Here is a 25,080-nt window from a genome sequence, read left to right on the forward strand (position 1 = left end):
TATGTTGCTGTGTTTAGTTATACTGAATGGATTTGTGTACTGTAGTAGATATATGCAGTCAGCAGGCGATTGGTTTAGGTTTTTGTTTTGTTTTGCATCTCCATATGTGGTCCTGTTCGCTATCGCAACTTGATTTCTCTGAAATGTAAAAAAGCTCTTTGCTGTTGCACTGTACACATACTATAAAATTCAGATTTTTTTTTCTTTCATATGTGCTTATATGGGCTCCTTATATCATTTGGTTCTTTGGTGTCCTTTTGGAGTTTCTAAGTGTCCGTTTTTGGAAAAACATCTAAATTTATCTTTAAAAAAGCTTGCAGAAAATACAGATTTTTGAGAATCACACTTCAATCTTTTGGTTTACTTTGCTGGATATAGCACAACTTTTTAATTCATGGACATATTTTATTCATTTATTCATTTTTTCCCTTGTATTAGTTCAATCGTGGCCACATTGTCATAATTTGTTCCCTTGTATTAATTTAGGTAAACCACAGCCACGACCACAACTAATTTGTTCAAGTATATAATTCAATCATTACAACTGATTAAAACAAGGGAACAAATTAATAAATTACTGAAACTTAAAATTTGGATTGCGAACAGTTATAAGACACTCAACTATAGCATTCAGCATCACTGATGTCAAATATAATTTGAAAACTATGGCTGATGATCATTTAACTTAATGGCTTATATTTTGGTGTGTTCCTCCCACAAAGTGACTGTACGCTTTTATTATACTTTTATGATGCTTGACTGCATCCATCTTCATTTACTGTCTTTGTGTAGCAAAGTTCTTTGTCAACAGTCAGTAAAAAGTCTCTTTCTGTGTTCCATGTAAGAAAGAGAATATATGAATTCGGAATGACATGATGGTAAGTAAATGATGACAAAATACATTTTAGGGTGAACTATTCCTTTAAACCTAAGCAGTCTGATTCAAATGTTATATCACAACACAAACAAAAGAGCTTCTTCATAAACGTATTGCATTCCAGGACAGCCAGTGGTCTAAAAAAATGTCATCAAACTTCCCATCACTCAGCATTCTGACTTTCAGCTCAGCATTCATAAAATCCTGGCAATGTGCAGATCACGTGACTGCTGGATTCTCAGTGTCCTTTAACAAGCCCACAGGACAAAGTGCGTTTAAAAATAGAACAGACACCCAAGCTGCTCTCATCCATAATAAATGGTAGTGGATATCCAGTCAGCAGGCCTCACCTGCTCCCTACACACACACACACACAGCAATCACACAGCCACCAATGCACTAATGAGGCCAGGCAACTACATTTTACACACATTTAGAATTCAAATTCTCAATAAAACAGCAAGAGAAAAGTATTTCACTGTTATAGCACTGTTATAGACCACATAGTATTAAATGGACCACAGATTCTAAATAAAATACAAAATATGATACAGTGCTTTTGGTGACAATTACATTACAATTTACTCTCCTATTGGTGATTATTCAGTAACTTGATCTGTAATAGTGAGAGTTCAATCTAACGTATGCTGTCCACAACCAGGGCCAGTAGCAGTCCATCTGGGAGGGTAACAGACACCACGGGCAGGGCCTTTGATATGTGTTACAGGACACAGATGCATACACATACACAAACGTCATGAAAGAAACAGACACGGACAGCTGTGTGATTGCCACTGTGAATGAACTGCACTAGCCTACTGAAGCGTATGTCGGAGGAGGACGTACAGTATAGGCCATTAATTGAAATGCAACACTCATATTGATCCAAATGCACGTTCATGCCCCTGGCCACCTATCAGCTGATCTCACGACAGCTACAGTGAAGAAAGAAAATAAGGAGTAATCGATCACACAATCTATCATCAGCCACAGTGTTAATCAAGTTTAAACATACACAGAAAATAAGGAGCGATTAGTCACAAAATCTATCGTGTGATCGGAAATGTCAGGCTTTTTACGACATACGGCTTAAGTAAGTAAGTGTTAGGGCTGTGCAATATATCGAAATATCGCAAATGTACATATCACAATATGCATATCGCTACAGCTTGCAATATTTGGGTCCATGAACAAAAGACAAAGAGAAAATCACTCACTGCTCTTACCTAAATAACTTTTGTAGTTTAAATAAGAATCAGTGCATATTGAATTCAAAGAGGAAATACTAAGCAGTGTTTTATTTTTCCTTTTTATTATTCAGTTCCTAAACTCATGTTAAAATAATTACACTAATCTGCAGATATGGTCTTGTTTAGGGATCTGTGCCTTTGTGTGCCTTAAAAAAACGTTGAAGTGGTGCATTGTCTGTTGCAACATATATTGTTTATGTATTTTTGAATAACTTAGATTAAGACAAAAAAAATGAGCATCATGCCATTGTGAAAATGATTATAGCTATGCATTTGTGCCTGTATAAAAATGTGCTCTTTGAGGGTTCAAATTAAGACCCTTCCAGGCCTCTTCTGTGCAGATCCGTTTGATCAAGTGACCATGTGAACATAAGAGGAGACAAATCCTTTTTAATTAAATTTTACGGCCTGATTTCCCATGAATCCCCTCTAAAGTTATTTGAGTGACATATTAGGAATAATGATCAGATGGGTTTTCACTTGAACAAGAAAGCAAGGAAAAAAGGATCAGAGAGACACCAGAAAGAGAAAAATATGCCATAAAGCATGTTCCTTGGATTTAGAGATGAAATATGTGAAAACAAATTAGGAGCCATTGACCCAATGTTCCATTAGTGGACCCCAGCAAACCTGCTTACCACAGTAGTCATTACCACAAAAATACTTAACTGAGAAACTATGTGTGTGTGTCATACAGTTTATAAACCATCTGTTTATCTTCCGTCTTTCGACATGGGTGATAATCAAAGATGTCATTAAAATGTACAGCACTAAGTCACAAAGCCAAACTTAATTGATGTCAAAAGGGTAAATCCAAAGTCTAATCACTGAACCATAAGTAACCACGGTAACACTAGCTGGACAGAAAAACACTGGTCTGATTCAAAACCTTGTGGGTCAACCCACAAATCTAGGGAACTGCCACTCTGCCTTCCAGTAGCAGGACATGGCTACACAGAGAGTTTATTTACTGCGGAAGTAGACATAACAGCATTTTAATGTACTTGGAGTTCAGCAAATGAAGGCAGAGTTCCTCTGGTGTAACCCTTGGGTTTTATGCCTTGCTAATAGTCATATTGTGACTATTAAGCATGTAACCTCTAAATTCTTATCAGTGATGGTACAACAAAACATTTTAGTGTGTGAAAGTGAATTAAGAGGCCAAGAACAACCACTAAAACTAAAATTTCAGCATCACTTTAAAGCAATAGCTCATCATCAAAAAAATGAAAATTCTATCTTAATTTACTCATCCTCATGACATTCCAAACCTGTATGGCTTCTATTGTGGAACACAAGCAAAGATATCCTGACGAATCCAACCTGCTCTCTTCTATACAGCGAAACTGAATAGGGACTGGGCTGTCAAGGTCTAAAATTGACCAAAACAACCCTAAAAGTATTATAAAAGTAGTCCATCCAACTCATGAGCTATATTCCAAGTCTTCTGAAGTCATACAACAACTTATAACTTAAACACTGTTTTCACAGTGATTTGCACATTTGAACACCTGCAACCACAAAAGAGATTTACATCACAGGTCAATATTTTCAGTGAATAACTAATTCAGTCATGGCTTACTCAAAAAATGTCAATGTGATGAACAGCATAGTACCAAACATCAGGATCGGCACACAAAAATATAAGCAAAAGCTCAAGTAGATTTATTCCATCGAGGCCTCAAAAAACATGGAACATAGCAATACAATTCTATGAGGTACTTTAATGGCAGCTTTGTGGTGTTTCTTGTCATATACCATTCAAAAATTTTGGATTGGTAAGATTTTTTAAATATGTATTTATTAATTAATTAACTTATTTGAAAGATCTTATGTTCAGTAAAGCTGCATTAATTTGAACTCCAGTAAAACATTAATATTGTGAAATATTGTTACTGGTATTAAAAAAAGAATAATTTATTTCTAAAATACCAAAGCTGAATTTTCAGCAATCAGTCTTCAGCATCACATGGTACTTAATAAATCCTTCTAATATGCTGATTTGGTGCTTAAGAAACATAACATTCCATTATCACAGTTGAAAACAGTTGTGCTGCTCATTTTTTTTGTGGAAACCATGGTACATCTCAGGATTCTTTGATAAATAGAAAGTTTGAAATAATAGTATTTACCTGAAATAGAAATTTTTGAATCAATGTAAGTCTTTACATTGTCAAAAATGACTTTTTGATTCATTCAATGCATCCTTGCTGAATAATAATAATAATAAAAAAATCTTACTAACTCCAAACTTTTGAACAGTAGTGTATATATGTATATATTTATCATTTTTGAAGTGTTTCCATTCAACTTTAACTGTGTGGAAAAAGAAGAGCATCGACATCGAACTTAATTGCTCTTGTTTGCTCCACAAGAGAAACAAAAGTAAAATGTGAATTTTTGGGTGAATTATTCCTTTGAGTGCATGCAATTCCTTGATATTTAAACGGTGATCCTGGCACAAAAGACTGTTTTGCACAAAATTGAGAATATGGCAAACTTCAGTTTGGCGCTTTCATGTGTATTCAAGTGTTACTTTAGTAAGGCAACATCTGAATTATGGTGGAATCAGACAGCTCGATCATAGCTGTAGCCTATTAGTTCCAGATGGAACTTTACTTTTTTACATAACGGGTGATGGATAAAGAGACAGCACTCCCAAGCCTCCTTCTGCTGTTCTGAAAGATGAAGTAATGTCATGTCAACTGTTAAGTAAGGCTGCTATAATCATTTCAGCTTAGAGCACAGATGAATCCTTCCAGAAGCTTTTTCCATTTTTTCCCCAGTCGAATTCAAGCACAATTAAATGACAAGACATTGATGCAAAACTATTTTAAAAAGGTATGGTTGAAAAAAAGATGATGGTGGCAATGATATGACAGGGGGCAGGTGCCAAATTTATGAGCCGTAAAACGTTTGAGCCCTCATTGACATTTATCTGATGCCCTGTTTTTACCTTTCTGTTAGAAGCTCCCATCTGATCACGTTAACAGCCCTGTCCTATATTTCTTATTTAGGTCATTATGTGAATCAATTACAGCGGCTGTAATAAAAAAGGCACTACGACAATTAAAGTGGGACTTGAACCAAACGCAAAATTTGAGGATGTACTTCACTCACCACCAGTACAGAAGTGCGCACCACCTCGGAGACGCTCTGGCGTAACTCAGCGGCGGTGCCGGGCTTACTCAGACCGCGCGTGAACTTTCGTGTCTCGGGCTGAGCCGAAGAGGCCATCGCACCTTGCTTGTTTTTAAAAGACGAAGTCTATGATTACATGTCTATAGAGAAAAATTCACGCAGTCCTGCGAGGAAGTCCTCAGTTGGGACCTGTCCTTCACAACAAGACGCAGCAACGCGTTCCCAGTCCCCACAGTAAACGACACCATGGAGAGCGACGGGTCATCTGTCCTCTTCCAAACTACATACTTCTGTGTTTGTTTTCGCAGCGTCGGATGGAAGCTGAGAGGTATAACGCGTTCCCGTAGCGCTGTTGCACTTAGTGAGCAACGGTTCCCCGGAGTCCCGCGTCGCTCCTCCGTGCCAGTTTCGCACCGCCCGCGCGTGTCAGTGCGTGATGAAGCTCCCGCGCGAGCGGCAACGCCTCCCCTCAGAAACTCAGCAGAGCCAATGAGGTAAATTACTTCCAGTGTAAAAGCACATGTCATATTGAACTGATGTGTGTATGTGTTATTATTTGATCTGTTGAAACGCTATTATGCCATTTAAAACGTTTTGTTGAACAGCAGAACAGCAGGGAAATGATAGGCAACACGAACAAGTTCTATGAAGCTATGTACAATAAAATATAAAGTATTTTTAATTAACCATGTGATAATTGTTTATAATAGGCTACTGTTATTTACTTTTAGGGATATAATGCATTAAAACACTATAATCAAATATCAGCATACATTATAGTCTTAAATGTACAGTTATTATAGTAAAGATGTATCCATAATCTCTGGATTCAATTATTTATTAAATAAATAAGGCACTACAACGTGTATTATGAGATATTATGAAAACATTTATGCAGGTTTCATAAAGGTGCACCAATTGTCGCAGATAAATAAACCACTGTAATATCCCGCGTCGCTCCTCCGTGCCAGTTTCGCACCGCCCGCGCGTGTCAGTGCGTGATGAAGCTCCCGCGCGAGCGGCAACGCCTCCCCTCAGAAACTCAGCAGAGCCAATGAGGTAAATTACTTCCAGTGTAAAAGCACGTCATATTGAACTGACGTGTGTATGTGTTATTATTTGATCTGTTGAAACGCTATTATGCCATTTAAAACGTTTTGTTGAACAGCAGAACAACAGGGAAATGATAGGCAACACGAACAAGTTCTATGAAGCTATGTACAATAAAATATAAAGTATTTTTAATTAACCATGTGATAATTGTTTATAATAGGCTACTGTTATTTACTTTTAGGGATATAATGCATTAAAACACTATAATCAAATATCAGCATACATTATAGTCTTAAATGTACAGTTATTATAGTAAAGATGTATCCATAATCTCTGGATTCAATTATTTATTAAATAAATAAGGCACTACAACGTGTATTATGAGATATTATGAAAACATTTATGCAGGTTTCATAAAGGTGCACCAATTGTCGCAGATAAATAAACCACTGTAATATGTGATGTTTCACCTTAAATTTTACTTTAGTGTGATGGTAACAAAGCAATAATTGCTTTAATAAAAATGCATGCTGGTCAAGGTTAGAATAACATGTTTAGTGCGCCGACTAGTGGTGATACTCTCATATTGCATTTCCAAATGCTGATGACAGTGAAGTATTTCATCACACTGTGAATAAATTGAGACTATGCAAATGCAAAGCATAATTTAATTTAAATCTGCAAATAACGATACACTTTTACAGTCTGCACCTTCTTATACAAATCACAATTTTCAAAATGTCTCAGCAAGGGGTAATAAAACGATTGATCACGTCACTATGATTACAACGATTGTGTTAACAGGAGAATAACATCATACAAACACTCATTCACACATACATGCACAGACACACACACACATACGTGTGCATAAACACACTAGGGTCGCAGCTGAAAGTATCTTGTGCTCTTTAAGATGCATTTAAGACATGCAACAGTCAGTTCAGGTGAGGATAATATGGGACTCTGTTTATACGATTTTAATAACAGCATCCTATTCATTATCACTGACATGCCAGAGCAGTTTAGTAACACAATAAGGTTTGATTTCAAACCAGAGCTGCTTGCTTCATGTCTTTGTGCATAGCGTAAAATGCTGATCTTGTGTGCTGTGCTTGAAAAAAAGACTGTTCTCAGGTTTCTAACTGATTAAAACTTTGCCCTTTGTTGACTCCTTGTTCATCAAATGATTGGAACAGGTAAGTGTGTATGAAGATGCACGTCTCCATAGGAATAGATACAAACATGCAGCACAAAAACCTTTCACACGACTAGAGACAAGACACAAAGACACAGGAACAAACACACAGAGAACTGATCTTGTGCACTCATGCACACTCACTCATAGAAAAATAAGTACAGTAAATAACAAGTAGGTCCAAAGCATCATTAGACAGTTCAACAGGATCCAGAACAGTCAGTATACCAGACCGAGTGCAGCTTTGTCTTGTAAGTAAAGCTTATCCAGAAAGCGAGAAGTGTGACTCCTGCATCTGATATCAGATGTTGCCTTGGTCTTTGTAGAGTCACCCCATTTCTAAATATTGTCTTGAGTGTCTGATACCACAGTGAAATGTGTTGAATTGCTTTTTTATAGTCTGTTGGCTTCTTTCAGACCTCAGAAAGGGAAGCCTGCTGTTATTTTGCACACACAACAGCACTTAATATAATATCAGATGCTGTGAACACAGTCATGGAACTTCAGTAATATTGTCTCATAAATCTCAAAGCTGCAGGAAACTGTGCATGGGAAAATATTAGAGAATGTAAACATATTTTGCAGGTATGCATGGGCAAAAATGAAAGCTTTGAAACCTTACAAATGAAATGATTAAAATTAGTGTTAGTGAGTAACCCTATAATCTTATAACAGGGTTCCCACAAATTCTGACTGATGAATTTTCATGTTTGTTTTTTTTATTATTATTTTTTAAAATAATTTTATAGAAGTTACACTCACAAAGAGCAATTAAATATTTTAGAGATGAGCATAACTAAGAGTTAATATTGACAATAGAAATACTTTAAGAATTTGGGAATGTGATGATTAACTACATTTACACTGGTTTAATATTAGGGACCATTTCAAATGGTCAAAATAATTATGATTTATAACTTCAAGAAAAATCAAAAAAGTGCAACCAAAAAGTGGCTTAATTAAAAAATAAAAATACAAACATTAAAGATGAATGCATAGCTCTTTTCAATGTAAATCCACTAAGACACTTACTGTGCTTACAATTGGGGTTAAATTTAAGACATGTATATGGTTCAATCCACACTTGTCTCCACAGCCTTCAGACTTTTTAGAGCTATAGTGTTTGATTTTACATTTTTTTCAAGATCAAAGTGAGGTCAAAATTCAAAAGTCACAGTCATTGGGATCTGAGAAGCGAGATCCTCCCCGACTACCTAGATACACGGCAGAGGCTGATTTAGGTCTGCTGGTACCGGCCTGATTCTGGTTCTGACCGGGCCCTCCATGAAGTCTGTTGTTGTTGACTTCAGCATCCAGTGTATCCGTGGTGATAACCCAGCTGGCAGGACGCCACTTCTTCAGAGCGTAAGGCGTCTTCACTCGCTTCTTGATTTTATCTCCTGATCCCTCTGTCACGTTGCCGGCTGACTTGCCTCCTGTTGGCGAGCCAAGAAATTACAACATGATCGCATGTTATTTTCAAATGTAAAACAATGGGCCTCATTCGTGAAACATCAGAAGAATGGATTGATGTGTAAATTGTTCCAAAACTGAATAGTTTTACAAACAATCTACAGAGCTATTAAACGGACAAAAGAAAAGTTTGGAAAATTTTGTAGAAATTAACACAGAAGAAAAACATAAGCAGTGTCTTAACCAAGCGGCAACCCCCCCCCTCTCTGAAGCCAACAAGGAAGTGACTTAAACTGTAATTCATCAACTGGCCGCTAGAGGCTGGCGGCAAAAAGGGGTCAATCCCATAGACTCCCCATGTTAAAAATGCCCAAATTTACAGCAGAAAAAAACATGTTTACAGCCTGGTTCAAAAAATAATTTTGATTATCCGGGAGTGACGCGCGCGCGCTGCCAAGATGGCGACGGCCGCCTCCGCCCACTTTTGAGCCTCAAAAACGCTCTTCGGAAATCTACGGGTGACGTCACGGACACTACGTCCATGTTTTTATACAGTCTATGGTCTTAATCCCAAAATGCCACAATTCTTCAACTCAGTTGATTTTGTGTTGCACAAATTCTATTATCTTATTTTGCAACATGGAAGTAAGCTATTTTCTGTGAATGTGCGAGACTTCTAAATAGGGCTGTCGAACTGATTAATCGTGATTAATCGCACCCAAAATAAAAGTTTGTGTTTACATGATATGTGTTCCCACTGTGTATATTTATATGTATATATAAATACACAAACATACGTCTATATATACAGTATATATATATATATATATATATATATATGTGTGTGTGTGTTGGTATATATATGATTTATATTATATATAATTTATATGTGTGTATTACATGTATGTATATATACATATACACAGTACACACACATATATTATATAAGCACAGACATTTATTTTGGATGTGATTGATCAGGATTAATCAATTTGACAGCCCTATTTCTAATTAATTCACTTCTATATAGAGAAGAATAACAAAGTGCAATAAACGGTAAAACTAGCGCTGCAAACCAGCTTGTTTATAATTACAACAATACAAGATAATATGATAAAAAAAACAATATCAAGTTTGCAATATCAAGTAGCATTAGGAGCGCAAAATAACGATGCAGACGACAACGGAAGCCTCACACATTCAAGTCTACAAAGTCTACATCAGCTCTCTTACGTTAAAATAAAGTGGATACAGTGACAAATTAATTTAAACCACCGACGTCAGCAAGTCAAATATATAAATATATTGCATCAAATTTTGAATACTCATACCCCTTGAAAAACAACAATTTAGTTCTGCAAAAAAAAAGTACATATTTTGCATTCAAAAGGCAAATTTAGTTTGCAGCACTGATACTCACCTAGTAATGGCAGTGTGGTGATGGACAAATCCAGTGAGTTGGGTCTCTCAGGTCTGCGCACACGGTTCTGTCTGAGCAGGGCCTCTCCATGTGTCTGAGCTTGGGTTTGGGCCTGTGGAGGAACCAAGGTTGGGGCAGGACATGGGCCGGGCAGTGCAACAGGCTCCACGGTAGAAGCCGACGGAGCGTCCCCTGTTGGACCAACACTCTCACTGTTCTCTCCCCCCTCTCCTCCACCCTCAGTGTCTCCCTCGCCGTCTCCCTCGCCATTGTTGTTATTGCTGTTGTTGCTGTTTGCATTGTCTGGATGCGCCTCTCTTCTCAGAAGAGGCTCCTGCTCATCAGGGCTAGTGTTCAAGAGGCCGAAGGTCAGGTCCTCTGAACTCATGGCGCCCTTCCAACGGACATCAGCGGCACTTCCTGCTGACTCAGGTGCTGCTCCGGTCGCATATTTACTCACTGCTGCCGCAGCATCGTTGTTGGCAACTGTAATCGGCCTGGCCTCATGTGCCGTGCTCACTGCACTGGCTTTAGCCACACCCATCTCGACTTTTTTCAGATTCGACTTTCCGAGTTTCCCAAACTTCATCCGCAGTGATGAAGACGACAAGGTAGGTGTTTTCCCAGAAGGCTTAGCATGGAGACTTAAGCTACTCGGCCTCTTAGGGACATTCTGCTGCTTAGGTAGGATGGTTATAGGGGTGTCAACATGCCGACCAGAACCCTGAGATCCTGAAACCTCAGAAGCCATCTTCAACGGGCCATGTGAGGTTGATGTTTCCGGAAAGCAGAACTGTTTCTGCGAATGTTCCATCAGGCTCTCGTCGGAGCTCTCCCTCAAGTTCCTCTGGACTTCACTTGGGTCAAGTTTTGGTATCTCCAGGTCTTCCTGGGTCAGCTGAGCACAGAGAGGGCCACTGTTGTCCCCTGGTGGAGGCTGTGAGGACTCTGAGATTGGAGTGTGGGAGGAGCTTTCTGTGCCAGACTGTCGTGATTGGGCCTGCTGCCACTCGTAGTTGATGCAGTTCCTGTTCTTCTCTGCAGGGTTAGACCCTCCCACTGAGGGTGAGTCCACTGAGGTGTCATTGTGGAGGGGTTTATCAGCACCATTGTGGCCTTCAGTGTTTGTAGATGAGTTTTCAAGGAAAGAACCCACTTTAGGGTTCTGCCTTCCAGTAGAGAAGTTCCTAGAAAACATAAGTTGAAATAAGAATCACATAAGATAAAGGCAAACATTGACTTATTCACATTTCAAATGACAACAATTGACCATGATTTGTGACAGTTTGTGTTAATTGATTATTAATTATCTAGAGTTCTATAGACTGAGATTAACTGGGGATGTGCAGTGCAGTGTTAAACATAATAGTCTGGATTATATATTATTGATTATTAATTACCTGTGGTTGAATTCATTGGTTGAATACATTGTTGAAGTAAAGATATGATTGCTTTTGGATTTTCATTAGTTATGCAGTGAGTACCGGTTATTTATTGCCAGTGGTTGTAGAGTGCAGTAATAAGGTTGTTCAATCAGTGATTACCGATTATCTGCAGTTTTACAGTGAGTGGTCAGTGATTACTGGTTATTGATTACCTGTGAATGTACAGTGAGTGGTCAGTAATTACTGGTTATTGATTACCTGTGAATGTACAGTGAGTGGTCAGTGATTACTGGTTATTGATTGCCTGCAGTTGTACAGTGATTAGTCAGTGATTATTGATTACCTGCAGTTGTACAGTGAGTGGTCAGTGATGACTGGTTATTGATTACTTGCTGTAGTACAGTAATTGATCAGCAATTATTGATTACCTGTGGTTGTATGTGAGTGGTCAATGATTACTGGTTATTGGTACCTGTGGTTTTACAGTAATTATTGGTTATTTATTACCTGTGCTTATACAGTGAGTGGTCAGTAATTATTAGTCACTTATTACCTGAAGCTATACAGTGAGTGATTATTGGTTATTGATAATTTTCTGGTTATACATTGAGTGGTCAGTGATTACTGGTGGTTTTACAGTTAATGGTCAGTGATTATATGTTACCGATTACCTGTGGTTGTACAGTAATTATTGGTTATTGATTACCTGTGATTTTACAGTAAATAATGGTTATTGATTACCTGTGGTTAAACAGTGCAGTGCTAGGGTTGAGAGCAGGACTGCCTGATTTTTCCCTGTCCCAGATAAGGAGCAATTCAGCAAGTCTCTCCTCTGCACACTGAGCCGTCAGTCGGGCTTCAGCATCCTGATCCCAGCAGTCTTCCACTGTCTCTTTCAGAGAATGCACCATCTGCACATAAACACAGACATATACATCAACATCAACAAATCTATTTTAGTCCACTGAGAGTTGATAAGCTGCATTTGTGTGTTTTCACATCATAATTTCTCACCAGGCTATTCTCTTTCCAGGCCTCTGGGAATTTGGGTCTTTCTTTTTCTCGAGACACAAGTGCCTGCATGTCTTCTATGGTAGTGTGATTGCCCACCTCTGCCTGAAATGCCATCTGAAACGCTGGAACTGTTTCACCTGGTGGGACAGAAGATTTTTATTGACAACAAACAGCAGCTGTGACAGGGAAAGATCTGCACGTTTGTACATGTGTGTGTGGTACCTGGGAAGAGGTCCGCACACCGCATGAAGGTCTCCCAGTAAAGCAGACCCAGTGCATAAACATCCACTTGTTTCAGCGCAGACTCACAATCCCTCAGATTCACTGCCCCTTCTAGCACTTCTGGAGCCATGTATCGGACTGTACCCACCTATTGAGTGAGGTGAAGAGGTATAACATATGATTAGTCTGAGATAGTATTGTCTAAATCACTGGTCTGGTTTAGATTTTGCTGGGTTGGATCAGACTGGACCATTCTAAATTGCTGTTTGCTGACCTCACTGATGGCACTGTTGTCCTCTTCTCCATGCCCAGGAGGTCTCTTTCCCGTCAGAATCATGGAAAGTCCAAAATCACTGATCACACACGAGCCATCTGTCTTTACCAGCACATTCCTACTGTTCAGATCCCGGTGGGACACGGCCGGTTTATACACATCTAGCAATGAGAAGAAGAAAGGGAAGGGAAGGGAGAGATGGAACGGGAAGGAGTGGGACGAGAGAGGAGAGAAGGAGAGACAATTACATGAGAGTGAATCACAATATAATAATTGCCACTAGAGAGCACTAGGACCCACTTGTGTCTCCAGAAATAACCTATGTAACAGGGATTTTACCAATGTAAGTGATCCAGTTAGGCACAGATGCTTAAAACACTTGTAATAAATAAATGTAATGCAGCTTCGAGTGGCTTATGTTAGTTTCCTCTGTTTTATAAAAGCAATATGATAAAAGACACTGAAATATATTATATAACTTAAATAAATAATGACTATTTTATTAAATATGTTTATTATTCAGTTTAAATTTTATTTTTTTTCAGTAAATAATTACATTTATTGATAATAATAGGGAACACACATACTGGTAAAAACAAATGTATAGCCTGAATGCACTGTAAGTCGCTTTGGATAAAAGCGTCTGCTAAATGCATAAATGTAAATGTAATAATGATAATCATAATCTATTTCTCTGCCAAGTAATATTGGTCATTAACCTCTACACTGTTATCGGTAGTGGTCACTTTTTTGTGAAATTATTATCTGTTTGAAAACCAATATTGGTTTGCATGTGGCCCATCCAAACAGATTTAAATAATAATGCTTTTAATAATGCTGTATATGAGAGTTTATATGAGTGTGCATTTGTATGTGGAAGTTTGGCCAGTTTCTGTGAGTTAAAAACAGGATATGTCAGTATATATCAGGATGACTGCACTGAAGATAAAGACATAGCATCACTTTCCTTCTTTCTTTAGTCTCTCTTTCTGTCACAGTCTTTATGCCTTTGAATTCCATGCATTTTTCTGACACTAAATAAAATCTGAACACTTTTAGAGCCTTTCACACTGAAACAAAGACAAAGAAAACTAAAAAAAGCATTGAGAATTATGCCCCATCCCTGCCTTCCTGCTTTCTCAGACTGAGGCTATAAATAAAGTGCACACACCCACTATCACATTCATACTCCATACTTAAAATCTAAAGTGTATTTTAAATGTAATTTATTCTTGTAATTTTTAGCAGCCATTACTCCAGTCTTCAGTGTCGTATGATCCTTCAGAAATCATACTAATATGCTGATTTGATGCACAAGAATTACTATTATCAATATTAAAAACAGCTGTGCTACCTAATATTTTTTTTCCTGGATTTTTTGATTAATACATTTTTGTCTTTTTATTATTATCAATTGAATTATTTTGTAACATTATAAATGTCTTTACTTTTGCTTTTGATCAATGTAATGTGTGCGTGCTACATTATAATATTAATATCTTTCACAAAAAAATCGTACTGACCCAAAATTTTTAATAGTACTGTATCATCATTTTATGAAAAAGATTTGTCACTATATTCATCAGCATTCTGCTTTTGCATTTCACAGAGGAAAGAAAATCATACGGGTTTGGAACGACAAGTGTGTGAAATATGAATTTATTTGTTATTTTTGTGTCTCACCCCCTCTCTGTATTTCTGTGTGCAGGTACGCCAACCCTCTGGTGACAGACAGAGCCAAACGACAGCAGCTTAGCCAGTCCACAGTCCGCCCGCTCAGATACGTGCATAGAGAGCCCTGGGAAAGACAGAGGTAGTACTCTATTCAGAAGAAATCATCTGCAAAGTATAGGGAGGAACGCACAGGAAAGACAGGTGGGCAGAGGAGGGAGAAGTGAGGGAGGACCAGATTAAAGTGCAGAGCAAGAAAGAAAAGAGGCGGTGTATCTCAAAATTACAGGAGTAGCACAATTAATGCACTCCTGCCATACCTCAGGACTACCTCAGGGAGGCCTCCTGTCGCTATGGCAACCTGGCTTGAGGTTAGCCCACAGGAAGTACAGGCTGAAAGCCCACTGTTATGAATAATTGAAAACTCCTCAGCTCAGTCAATAATCTCTCTCTTCCTCCATAACATCGAGAGAGTGTGTTGTGGGTGTGAGTATGCGGCGAGAGGTGAAATGAGGATATTCTGCTGAATTGTAATCTTTTCCTGGTTCCATAAGTGCATAAACAAAAAAAGAATAAGAGGATGAAAAAAGACGCAGAGGAAAACTGCAGGAAGAGAGTAAGTGAGTTTTAGGTGATATCCAAAGATATCGCATTACACTTGTGAGATGCTGTTACCACAAGATCAAACATGACATCAGATCCCTCGGGTCTCTAAATATAGCCACAAAATATATTTGTGCACTTGCAATCTTGGAGCTGTGATGTAGAGAAGAAAGAATGTGAGAGAAAAAAACAGGAACAGACTAAATGGCTGAGAGGAAAAGAATGAGAAATCTGGAATTAGACTGGATTTTTTGCTTTTGATATTTTTTGGGCGGCTGGTTTGGGTTCCTCAGTATTCTTGCGATACTCACATGCGGGTAAAACTCCAGCAAGAGGTGAAACTCTGACCGGCCTTCTGTGCCGACACGTTCCTCGCTCTCTAAGAAGCGCGCTACATTCTCATGATCCAGGAGGAGGCGATAAATCATCCGCTCATTAGTAAACTGCTGCCGGTTAGCAGAAACGAAAACTTTCACTGCCACAGATCGGTCGTCAAGCAAACCGTGATACACTGTTCCATACCGGCCCCGGCCAATCAGCTGTGAGGAATAGAAAGAGCAAAAACAAGTGAGAAAAGTAAAAAACTATATAAATAGAAAGTTTAAAAAAGTATATATATATATATATATATATATATATACTGTGTTGTTCAAATCCTTGGTGTCAGTAAGATTTTTTTAATGATTTTGGAAGAAGTCTCTTATGCTCACCAAGGCTGCATTTACTTGATCAAAAATACTGTAAAACATTAATATTATAAAATATTATTATTACAAATTTTCAAATTTTCTATTTGAATATATCTTAAAATTTAATTTATTCCAGTGATGATCATTCTAATATGCTGATTTGGTGCTGAAAAATAATTTCTTAGCATTGCTGTTGAAAACGGCTGTGCTGCTTAATATTTTGATGTAAAATCATGCATTTTTTCAGGATTCTTTGATGAATGGAAAGTTCAAAAGAACAGCATTTATTTGAAATAGAATTCACTATTTTATTTGCTTAAAAAATAAAATGTGATTGGTTACCTCCAGCAGTACTAGGTTGTCCAAATCCAGAGAAGGAGGGGAAAGCGCAGTCTCCAGAATATCCAAGGTATGCAGAGAGTGTTTACCACGTCCTGGAATACACACGGGTATATAAATCCACATGCACATAGGTAATTTCATCATCAGGATTGAATCATACATTTAAAGCATCATAACATCACTACGGCAACGCACCTCTTAGCATGCGATAGCCGAAAAAAAGCAGAATGACCAGGACAGCAACCATGGACACAGTTGCTAAGGCGACAACTATGACTTCCTCTCTGTAAAGTCGGCGGGAATCTTGAAGGATTCAAGGACAAAATGTTAACTCATGAACCAGAAAGTGAACTAGAATTAACAAATAGATTGCCAATATAACAATAATGTGCTATTAATTAACCTTAAAAATTAAATTATATTAATAATTATAAATAAAATAAATAATTTAATTGCAAATAGTTAACCAAATGTGCTGGAATGCCACTCTGAGTCATTCCGGCCCAATTTAACCCCTGTCTTTCATTTGTACCTACTGTTAGTACAAACACATCTTTCACTCAAACTCATTTGTTTGCATTTGCTGAACACTATCTGTTTGTCTATGAACACACACACTCACGTAGAGGCTGTGCAGTGGTCGGGGAAGGACTTGGGAAGTCCTCAGTGAAGTTCAGGTTGCACATGTCTTTGTTGCAGCAGCAGAATCGAAACGTTCCATTCTGGGCCACCGACGGTTGGTTGGTCACCACGCAGCGGTCATAGCACTCCTGACGGTCACCCAAATTTGTCCAGCAACCTGTTTTAAATGGAGGAAATAAAGGTAAGACTGACTGTGAAGTTCTTTGTGTGTGTGTGTGTATGTGTAGAATGTATCTATATACCTTGCTTCTCTAGCAGAATTTCATTTTTCTTTTTCACCCAGAGTCCAAAGCAGTGGCCTCCATGATTACAGCGAATGGTGGAGTTCTCACGAAAGACTTGCCCCTCTCCTTGTGTCTGTTCTAAGTATGCACACACCCTCTGCTCACTCTGTGCAGCTAAAAAGTCAGCGAAAGGAAGAGTTAAAATGCATTACACACACAGCTGACAAACACAGCATTATATAAGGATTAGAAAATAGAATGTTAGAATTTATAACTAGATATTGCACAATATGAGTACTGTAAATATTCTCAAATATATTTTTTTATGTTTTTCTAATATAATATAAAAAATGAGAAGAAGATCTGATTAGATGAGCCTTGTTCAAAGCCAACATATTCACAAAATTAAATTACACAACTCTCTCTCTCATATTTATATATATATATATATACAGTATATTTGATCATCTTCTTCTTCTTGGCAGCTTGATGCATTAATAAAAATGTTATAGTACAAACAAGCCTATAGTTTCATAAAAGCAGTAGCTCACTCAAGGCCTTAACACCAATTAAGTAACAGCACTACTTAACATGGTAAAATCACTGCACTGCTTTATTGACATGCATGCAAAAATACACTCCTAATATCAATAAAAAAATATGTCTTCCATAAATGAACCTGCAGTAGTACATATAGTATAAAATCTCTCACATGAGGCATTTATTAAATGAATATAATAGAGATACTGACAAATGTTGTGTGTATATATAATATAATAATGATAATAAAAGCAATGTTAATAATACATAAGAATTGTATTTTAATCATTGTCAAATTCATGATGCATATTATGTTTTTATTGTTGGTTAATGATCATTTTGGTTCTGAATATTGGTTAATTGACACATAAAAAAATGTCTGTATCCAACTGGTCATGAAAAAGGAATATTGCTTGATTTCAAGAATAAAGAACTATATGACAAATAAAATTATTTATTACATTATATATATATATATATATCCATTATGTGTTATTTTCTTTTGTTTGACATTAACATTTCTACATAAGGTCTATGAAGACCTGCCTTACTACATGATGGATTCTGTCTGTCTGGATCTGAAGGGGATCTCAGTACTAGCCAGAAGCAGAGAAGAAAAAACAGGGTATGAATGTGACTGGTGTTCTTCTGTGGCCAACTGGCCATCAGTTGTTTTGAGAAAGCAATATTTTGGCCAGACAGGCTTTGTGAGAAGCAAACCTCCCCAAGAATCTTACAGACACTATATTGTGCAGGTGATGCATGATAATTGTTTTTTCTTAAGGGCTGCAGATTGAAGACACTATCAGCGATGAATGAAGATGACGATTATACACTTTGGGAGATTACATCCAAGGTCATCCTTAGCTAAGATGTCCATAGAGGCATATCTCACTCCCCTCACGCTCTCTTCTCTGCTCATGGTCTGCTTGTGGAGGAGGCTGTGAATGTTCTCTGATAACAACACAACTGAGCAGTTACCCAGGGGCTTCTCTATTCTACTAACCCTGAGAATGCATGCAAAGACACACACAAACACGTCACAGCTCAGCTGCATTATGCCAGCAGACACGTGTACATGCACACACTCAGGGATATGTTATTAATGTATGTCCACACTACATGCTCACACATAGTAAGTATACAAATGAGCAGTTGTAATTTTACTGTTTTGAAAGTCAAAGGTCATATTTTGTCCACAAATATTGAGTTGTCTGTTTAAACTGTGTTTAATTTTTGGCAATTTTAAATCAAATGTGGGAATTCTCCTGCATTAAAATCATGAAGCGTGAAATACATTTCAAAATGAACAATACGGACTTGGGCTAATATGGACTAATTGAGATCTATTTACCTTTTCAATGGTAATAAATACAATTTATAAAATATATTTTGAAGAATGTCGGCAACCAAACAGTTTTGGTTCCCATTATATGGACAAAAATATAGTGGAAGTCAATGAGAAAATGTTTGGTTTACCAAGTTACCAACATTCTTCTTTTCTGCTCCACAGTAAAAAGAAATTCACACTCTCTCAGAATAAAAGGTACAAAAGCTGTCACTGGGGTGGTACCTTTTCAAAAGGTACAAATATGTACCATTTAAGTACCAATATGTACACTTTAGGTACTAATATGTACCTTTAATGTACTTATATGCACCCTTTAGGGGTAAATAATTTACAATGGTGTACCCTCTGAAAGGGTATCGCAGTGGTAGCTTTTGTACCTTTCTTTCTGTGAGTGTACAGGTTTGGAACGACATCTAGCATATGGGAGTCTAACTGTTGGAAACAAAAAAATATCAAAATATCTTAGTATTTGAAATGTCCTGCAGTGTAACAACAGTGTCCTGTGGTGTGACATTATTTGGTCCACAGAAAAATGTTCAAAGCACTCTATTAAAGCACTTTTCTAATCGTATTATTATTGTATTGTACAACTCCATTTGACATGTTGGATAAAAGCATTGGCTAAATACATAAATAAAAATGTATTCTAATTACTGTAAAGGTAGTTTTTACAAATAAAAATGTAATAAAAAGAACTTACACAGTTTACAGCATCTAAAAACATTTTCCCTTATATATATATATATATATATATATATATATACTGTATATAACCTAAAATATTGATGTTTTAAAAATAATGTCCAGAAGTACATAGGATCATTTATAATGTACATACACATTACTCTGTGAAGCTAAAAGCTAAATTCAGTTTCCACTATAGAATCAGCCAATGGTGGTTTCTGACACTGGCTGACACATCAACCTAATGAGCAGTCAGCCAATAGGAAGCTCTGACACAGGTTGATATATATCGGGATAATGAATGTGGTCTATTCATCCCCTCTCTGTATTCAAGTGACAAGCACACTGGGGAGAAAGATTGTGTGTAAACTGTATGTGTATCCATGAAGATGACTGTTTCTGACAGGTTGAGTAGGGAAAAACGGACTTGCTGCAGCATAGAGTAAGAAAGGAAAATAGAGAAATATATATATTACACCTTACATTTTTTTCATTGTCACATCAAATTAAATACAAGAACTTTTGCTGTCCCATAGCTGAGCTCCATGCCAGCATTTTACTGCCTTCTCATCAAAAAGCTGCAAAATATTATTAAATTATAACTCCGGCAACCTGATACCCCTGCAATCCAGTTTATGAAGCACTTCAGCAGCACAACAGCAAACAAAATCCAACTCAGTGAAGTGGATAATTCATGACTCTCCACTTCTAACAGCACTACAAAGCACAGCAATGTGCTCACGACCTACATACTGGTTCACATCTAATGCTTCCAGCCAAAAAAACCCTCCCTTGCCTTTCCTCCAATCTGTCCATCCAGCCGTACTTTCACCCAGCTACTCTGCTTAACCATTTGAGCACATTAAAATACTCACAAGATTAGAAATATTTGTGTGCGTGAGAGAGAAAGTGTGAGTCAGAGGTGAATAAGAGTCATTCACCATCGTCCCGTAATTCCTGCAATTTGAACTGAGCAAAAGTTTTAGCACCTAAAGCAATAGTTCACCCAAAAATGAAACTGTTGTCAACACAGAAAAATGGCACCATGAAATTAGTCCTTATACGACTCATGTGCTACATTCCAATAGGGTAACACTTTATTTTACAGTGTCCTTGTCAAACGTTACATGTGGCCTACAGTACATACAGGCCTACTTACTATAGTAAACAGTAAAACTGTAAATTATGCATGCTAATTAATTGTTAATTAATAATAATCAGTACTTATTTGTGTTATTACACAAGAACAGCTTAAAATAAACCTCCAAAACATCAGTTATAGATGCAAAATATATCATAGGCCTACTGGTTATCAATCCATTTTAAAGTTTTTTTTTTAATTTATCAGTATCTGTCACTATTGGATATATATTTAATTATGCATACTAATTTTCCCTTTTATTACAAACCTAAGCTCATTGGAAAAATGTGCCTGTAGAAGCATTTCTGCAAAATGATATTATGTTGCTTTTCTCACATTTCGCAAAGTAAATTGTCCAGTGAGTGGCACTAAAAGTGCATTCAATAGGTTGTTGAACAAATCACACCAGTTCAGAAATTAAATGTCCAGTGAGTTGCAGTAAAAGGATAACATTCGTTGGAAAAAATGTACCACCTAAACTAAACCTAACTAACAGTTAGCCAAAGGCAAATGTGAGATAAAATAAAAATGCATTTGCTGAAGCAACCATGCCATTTTAGATTGCTTCTGCAAGTCTTTGAGCTCTTTTATCATGACTCATATCATGTTTCACAAGAATTGTATCTGAATGCAAACCAATCAAGTTTATTTACTACATCAGAAAAGTCATACATACAGAGCGATGTGATGTAAACTGTATTAGTCTATAAATCATGCAGTATGGTAAATGTGTCATACACATAGTATATGGAGGACGAGAAATGACTTAAGTATAAATAAATAAATAAATGAATAAATACGTAAATGCAGAATTAAATAAATAAATAAATGTAGGAATACATAAATAAATAAATAAATGAAGAAATAAATATATGAAGAAATAAATATAGAAATACATAAATAAATAAATGTAGAAATACATAAGTAAATAAATAAATAATTAATTAAATGCTGAAATAAATCAATAAATAAATGCAGAGATACATAAATGAATAAATACATAATTAAATGCTTAAATCAATAAATAAATGCAGATATTTATTTATGTATTTATTCGTTTATCTATTTATTTATACTTAAGTCATTTCTCATCCTCCATAATAGTATTTATTGTGCAACTGCACGAAAATAAGTCTATAAAAATATTAAACTTGTTGGTGTTTTACTGCCTCTAGTTTTCATTTCAGCTGAAAATTGCATTGAATTTTATGTATAGGTAATTTTTTTTTGTATTTTTCTTTTGCTAAAATGTAGTTTTAATGTAGTTTAAAAAATGAGGAAGAGAGATTTTTCATAACGTATTCATAACGATTTTTCATTCATAACGTAACATGTAAAATGGTTGATTTTAGCTTTTAATTTTGACAAAACAGTATAGAACTGAATATCTGCCATTTTTTAATGATCAGCCATACCTTGAAAATAATTGGCTTAGCAATATCAAACAGAATTTTAATTTGATTTTTATATTTAATTTTTAATACCCTTTCTATCACTTTGTTCCTCATACATGGTATGGCTTCAGAAGACTTGGAATACAGTGCACAAATCGTATGGACTACATTGAAAATCCTTTTATGGAGCGCGAGCGGTGTTCACTTTATTTTGAGTCTGAGATCTGAGTCCACTTACAAATCCAAGAACAGAATGAATATAAAAAGGAATTGGATTCTTTTTCCACTAGGTTCACTTTTAGCTACAAATAACATACAGACAGGCCAATAATCAGTTTGACTGATCATCCACTTTCCAATCCAAAACTCTGATATTCTGCAGAAGATTTCCCTGTTTCACGAAAAAAGAAAATCACATGAATTTTGAATGCTCCAAACAAACTTTAAAGCTTACTGAACCTCTTTCGCCTATATTGTGCATTCTAAAAAGCAAAGCTCTCCGTGTTCACTTTATCTTGAGATCTGAGTCCAAATTCAAGGCCAGGAACAGAATGAAAAGGAGCTGTTTTCCCCCCACATGGTTCACTACTGGGTCCACTTAACACACAAAAAGACTGATAATTTGTTTGACTGATCAACTTTTCTATGCAAAACTTTTATATTCTGTCAAAGATCGCTCTATTTCACGGGAAAAAATAAAATAACATGAGGTTGGAATGAGATGTGGATGAGTAAATGAAGACAAATTATTCATTTTGGAGTGAAATCCTTTAAATCTTGGTATGCAAGCAAAGCATTTTCACAGATAAACCACCCTTATCAACATACTACAGAGAGTACAGAACAAATCAGAACTACACAACTGAAAGGACATTGTCAGTGCTTCTCAACTCACAAAGTCAAATGCACAACCATTTCTCTGCCAACATGACACTTACCGTCCTGCTGGGGATTTATGAGTTCTAATGTATGGTATATAAAAACACACACATTCACAAAACTACACGAAAAAGCCAAACAATCCCACACTATGGAATGCAGTGACTTTTCAGGAAGCACACAAAATTACTGTCACGCACAAAAGTAGAGGAAAGAAGAGGAAATTGCACGCATACACATACTGGCACACACATAGGTTTGGTGGAAAAATGTTGCATGTCAAAATGAAACTTGGCTAGAATGAACTGAGGCAAAGTGGAAAACCAGTGGGTGTTTTCACACTAACTTTGTTTCAGGGGGTCACACACATTTTGACAATAAATGTGCATTCTGAATGCAAAGCACTCCTGAGTATACAGTTCGTTTGTGGGTTCTTTTAGAGCAGTTGTTCTCAACTTTTAGTACAAGGCCCTAATTTTCCACAACAATATTCAAAGGCCACATGACTTTTTTCAGTTTTTCGGGATTTACTGGATAAGGATTTTAAAGGGGTCATATGATGCGATTTCAATTTTTCCTTTCTCTTTGAAGTGTTACAAGCTCTTGGTGCATAAAGAAGATCTGTAAAGTTGCAAAGACTAAAGTCTCAAATCCAAAGAGATATTCTTGATAAAAGTTAAGAGTCAACCACGCCTACCTAAAACGGCTCGTTCTAACACACCCCACATGATGTGGAAAATAATGTGTTTTTTGAACTTTAAACCTCATAAACATTTAATTACACCAAATACACAAAATAATGTTCTTTTTAGCAACATCATATGACCCCTTTAAAGTAAATATGTATTTTACTCACAATTTCAACCTGATAAAATATTTTAGAGCTTGGCATAACTAGAAAAAAATTTATAATTATAGTAAAAATGCCCATGGAATTTTAAGATTTTATTAATTTTACATGACTTTTCCAGGTTTAGAACTTAAACTTTTAAAAGTAGGCTTCCTTAGGCCTATATATCCAAGTTTTTCAAGTCAGTGGGAATCCTGGTTCTTTAAAAAAAAAAAAAAGAGCAGTTGTTGAGGGGGTGAATTAAAATCTTTTGTTGTTTCAGCTTATTTAAATGCTTGTTGTGGCTTATTTGAATCATTTTAAGTCTATCTGAGGCCCCAGCATCTCTGGTTGAGAAACAATAGAAATATTCTCAGACTGGTTGAAGTGCAAACTAGGAGTGAAAACACCCTTAAAATAGAGACAGATGAATAATACATTTGATCAGTAGTTTTTCCACTTTACCATTTAATCGATTCTTTAATTTTGGGACTACTGATAAATGGCTTCTCTACAGAATAGCACCCAGTATCACCAATACTACACAACAGGAACCAATGGTTTTCATAGGTAAATTAATTTATTATTTCAACATGCTGTTTGCATAATATTTACATTATAGTTAAATAACATTAAAAGTGAAAATATTATTGCTATTCAAATATTCATAACTGTTATTTTGGTATTATATATTACTAAGAGTATTTATAATTTTGAATTAGTTTTTTATATGTTAAGTTTTCATTTTAATTTTAGGTTGTTTTAGTGATTTTGTTATGTGCCTTCATCATTTTTATTAGTTTTTATATATATATATATATATATATATTTTTTTTTTTTATTT

At 36.4% G+C, this 25,080-nt stretch overlaps 2 protein-coding genes across 6 annotated transcripts in view; both read right to left on the reverse strand.

Annotated features, from left to right (window-relative positions):
• LOC107705592 (dedicator of cytokinesis protein 9-like) overlaps positions 1 to 5,650 on the reverse strand; it is an 84,784-nt gene extending 79,134 nt beyond the window's left edge. For all 4 annotated transcript variants that reach the window (XM_016508956.1, XM_016508955.1, XM_016508953.1 and 1 more), the window contains exon 1: positions 5,248 to 5,650. In XM_016508956.1, the coding sequence (XP_016364442.1) occupies positions 5,248 to 5,364 (117 nt within the window). In that variant the 5' untranslated portion in view covers positions 5,365 to 5,650. The remainder of the gene's footprint in view (positions 1 to 5,247) is intronic.
• A 2,834-nt stretch (positions 5,651 to 8,484) lies between these two features.
• Positions 8,485 to 25,080, reverse strand: part of LOC107705593 (bone morphogenetic protein receptor type-2-like) — a 20,406-nt gene continuing 3,810 nt past the window's right edge. For both annotated transcript variants that reach the window (XM_016508959.1, XM_016508957.1), the window contains 12 exons: positions 17,437 to 17,592; positions 17,175 to 17,351; positions 16,748 to 16,855; positions 16,553 to 16,644; positions 15,833 to 16,060; positions 14,931 to 15,045; positions 13,248 to 13,408; positions 12,974 to 13,121; positions 12,752 to 12,888; positions 12,479 to 12,648; positions 10,353 to 11,539; positions 8,485 to 8,955 (listed from right to left, as the gene is read on the reverse strand). In XM_016508959.1, coding sequence (XP_016364445.1) covers positions 8,684 to 8,955; positions 10,353 to 11,539; positions 12,479 to 12,648; positions 12,752 to 12,888; positions 12,974 to 13,121; positions 13,248 to 13,408; positions 14,931 to 15,045; positions 15,833 to 16,060; positions 16,553 to 16,644; positions 16,748 to 16,855; positions 17,175 to 17,351; positions 17,437 to 17,592 — 2,951 coding nt within the window. In that variant the 3' untranslated portion in view covers positions 8,485 to 8,683. The remainder of the gene's footprint in view (positions 8,956 to 10,352; positions 11,540 to 12,478; positions 12,649 to 12,751; positions 12,889 to 12,973; positions 13,122 to 13,247; positions 13,409 to 14,930; positions 15,046 to 15,832; positions 16,061 to 16,552; positions 16,645 to 16,747; positions 16,856 to 17,174; positions 17,352 to 17,436; positions 17,593 to 25,080) is intronic.

The sequence above is a fragment of the Sinocyclocheilus rhinocerous genome, unplaced genomic scaffold (assembly GCF_001515625.1).
Source record: "Sinocyclocheilus rhinocerous isolate Xijiao unplaced genomic scaffold, SAMN03320098_v1.1 scaffold504, whole genome shotgun sequence".
Lineage (NCBI taxonomy): Eukaryota > Metazoa > Chordata > Actinopteri > Cypriniformes > Cyprinidae > Sinocyclocheilus > Sinocyclocheilus rhinocerous.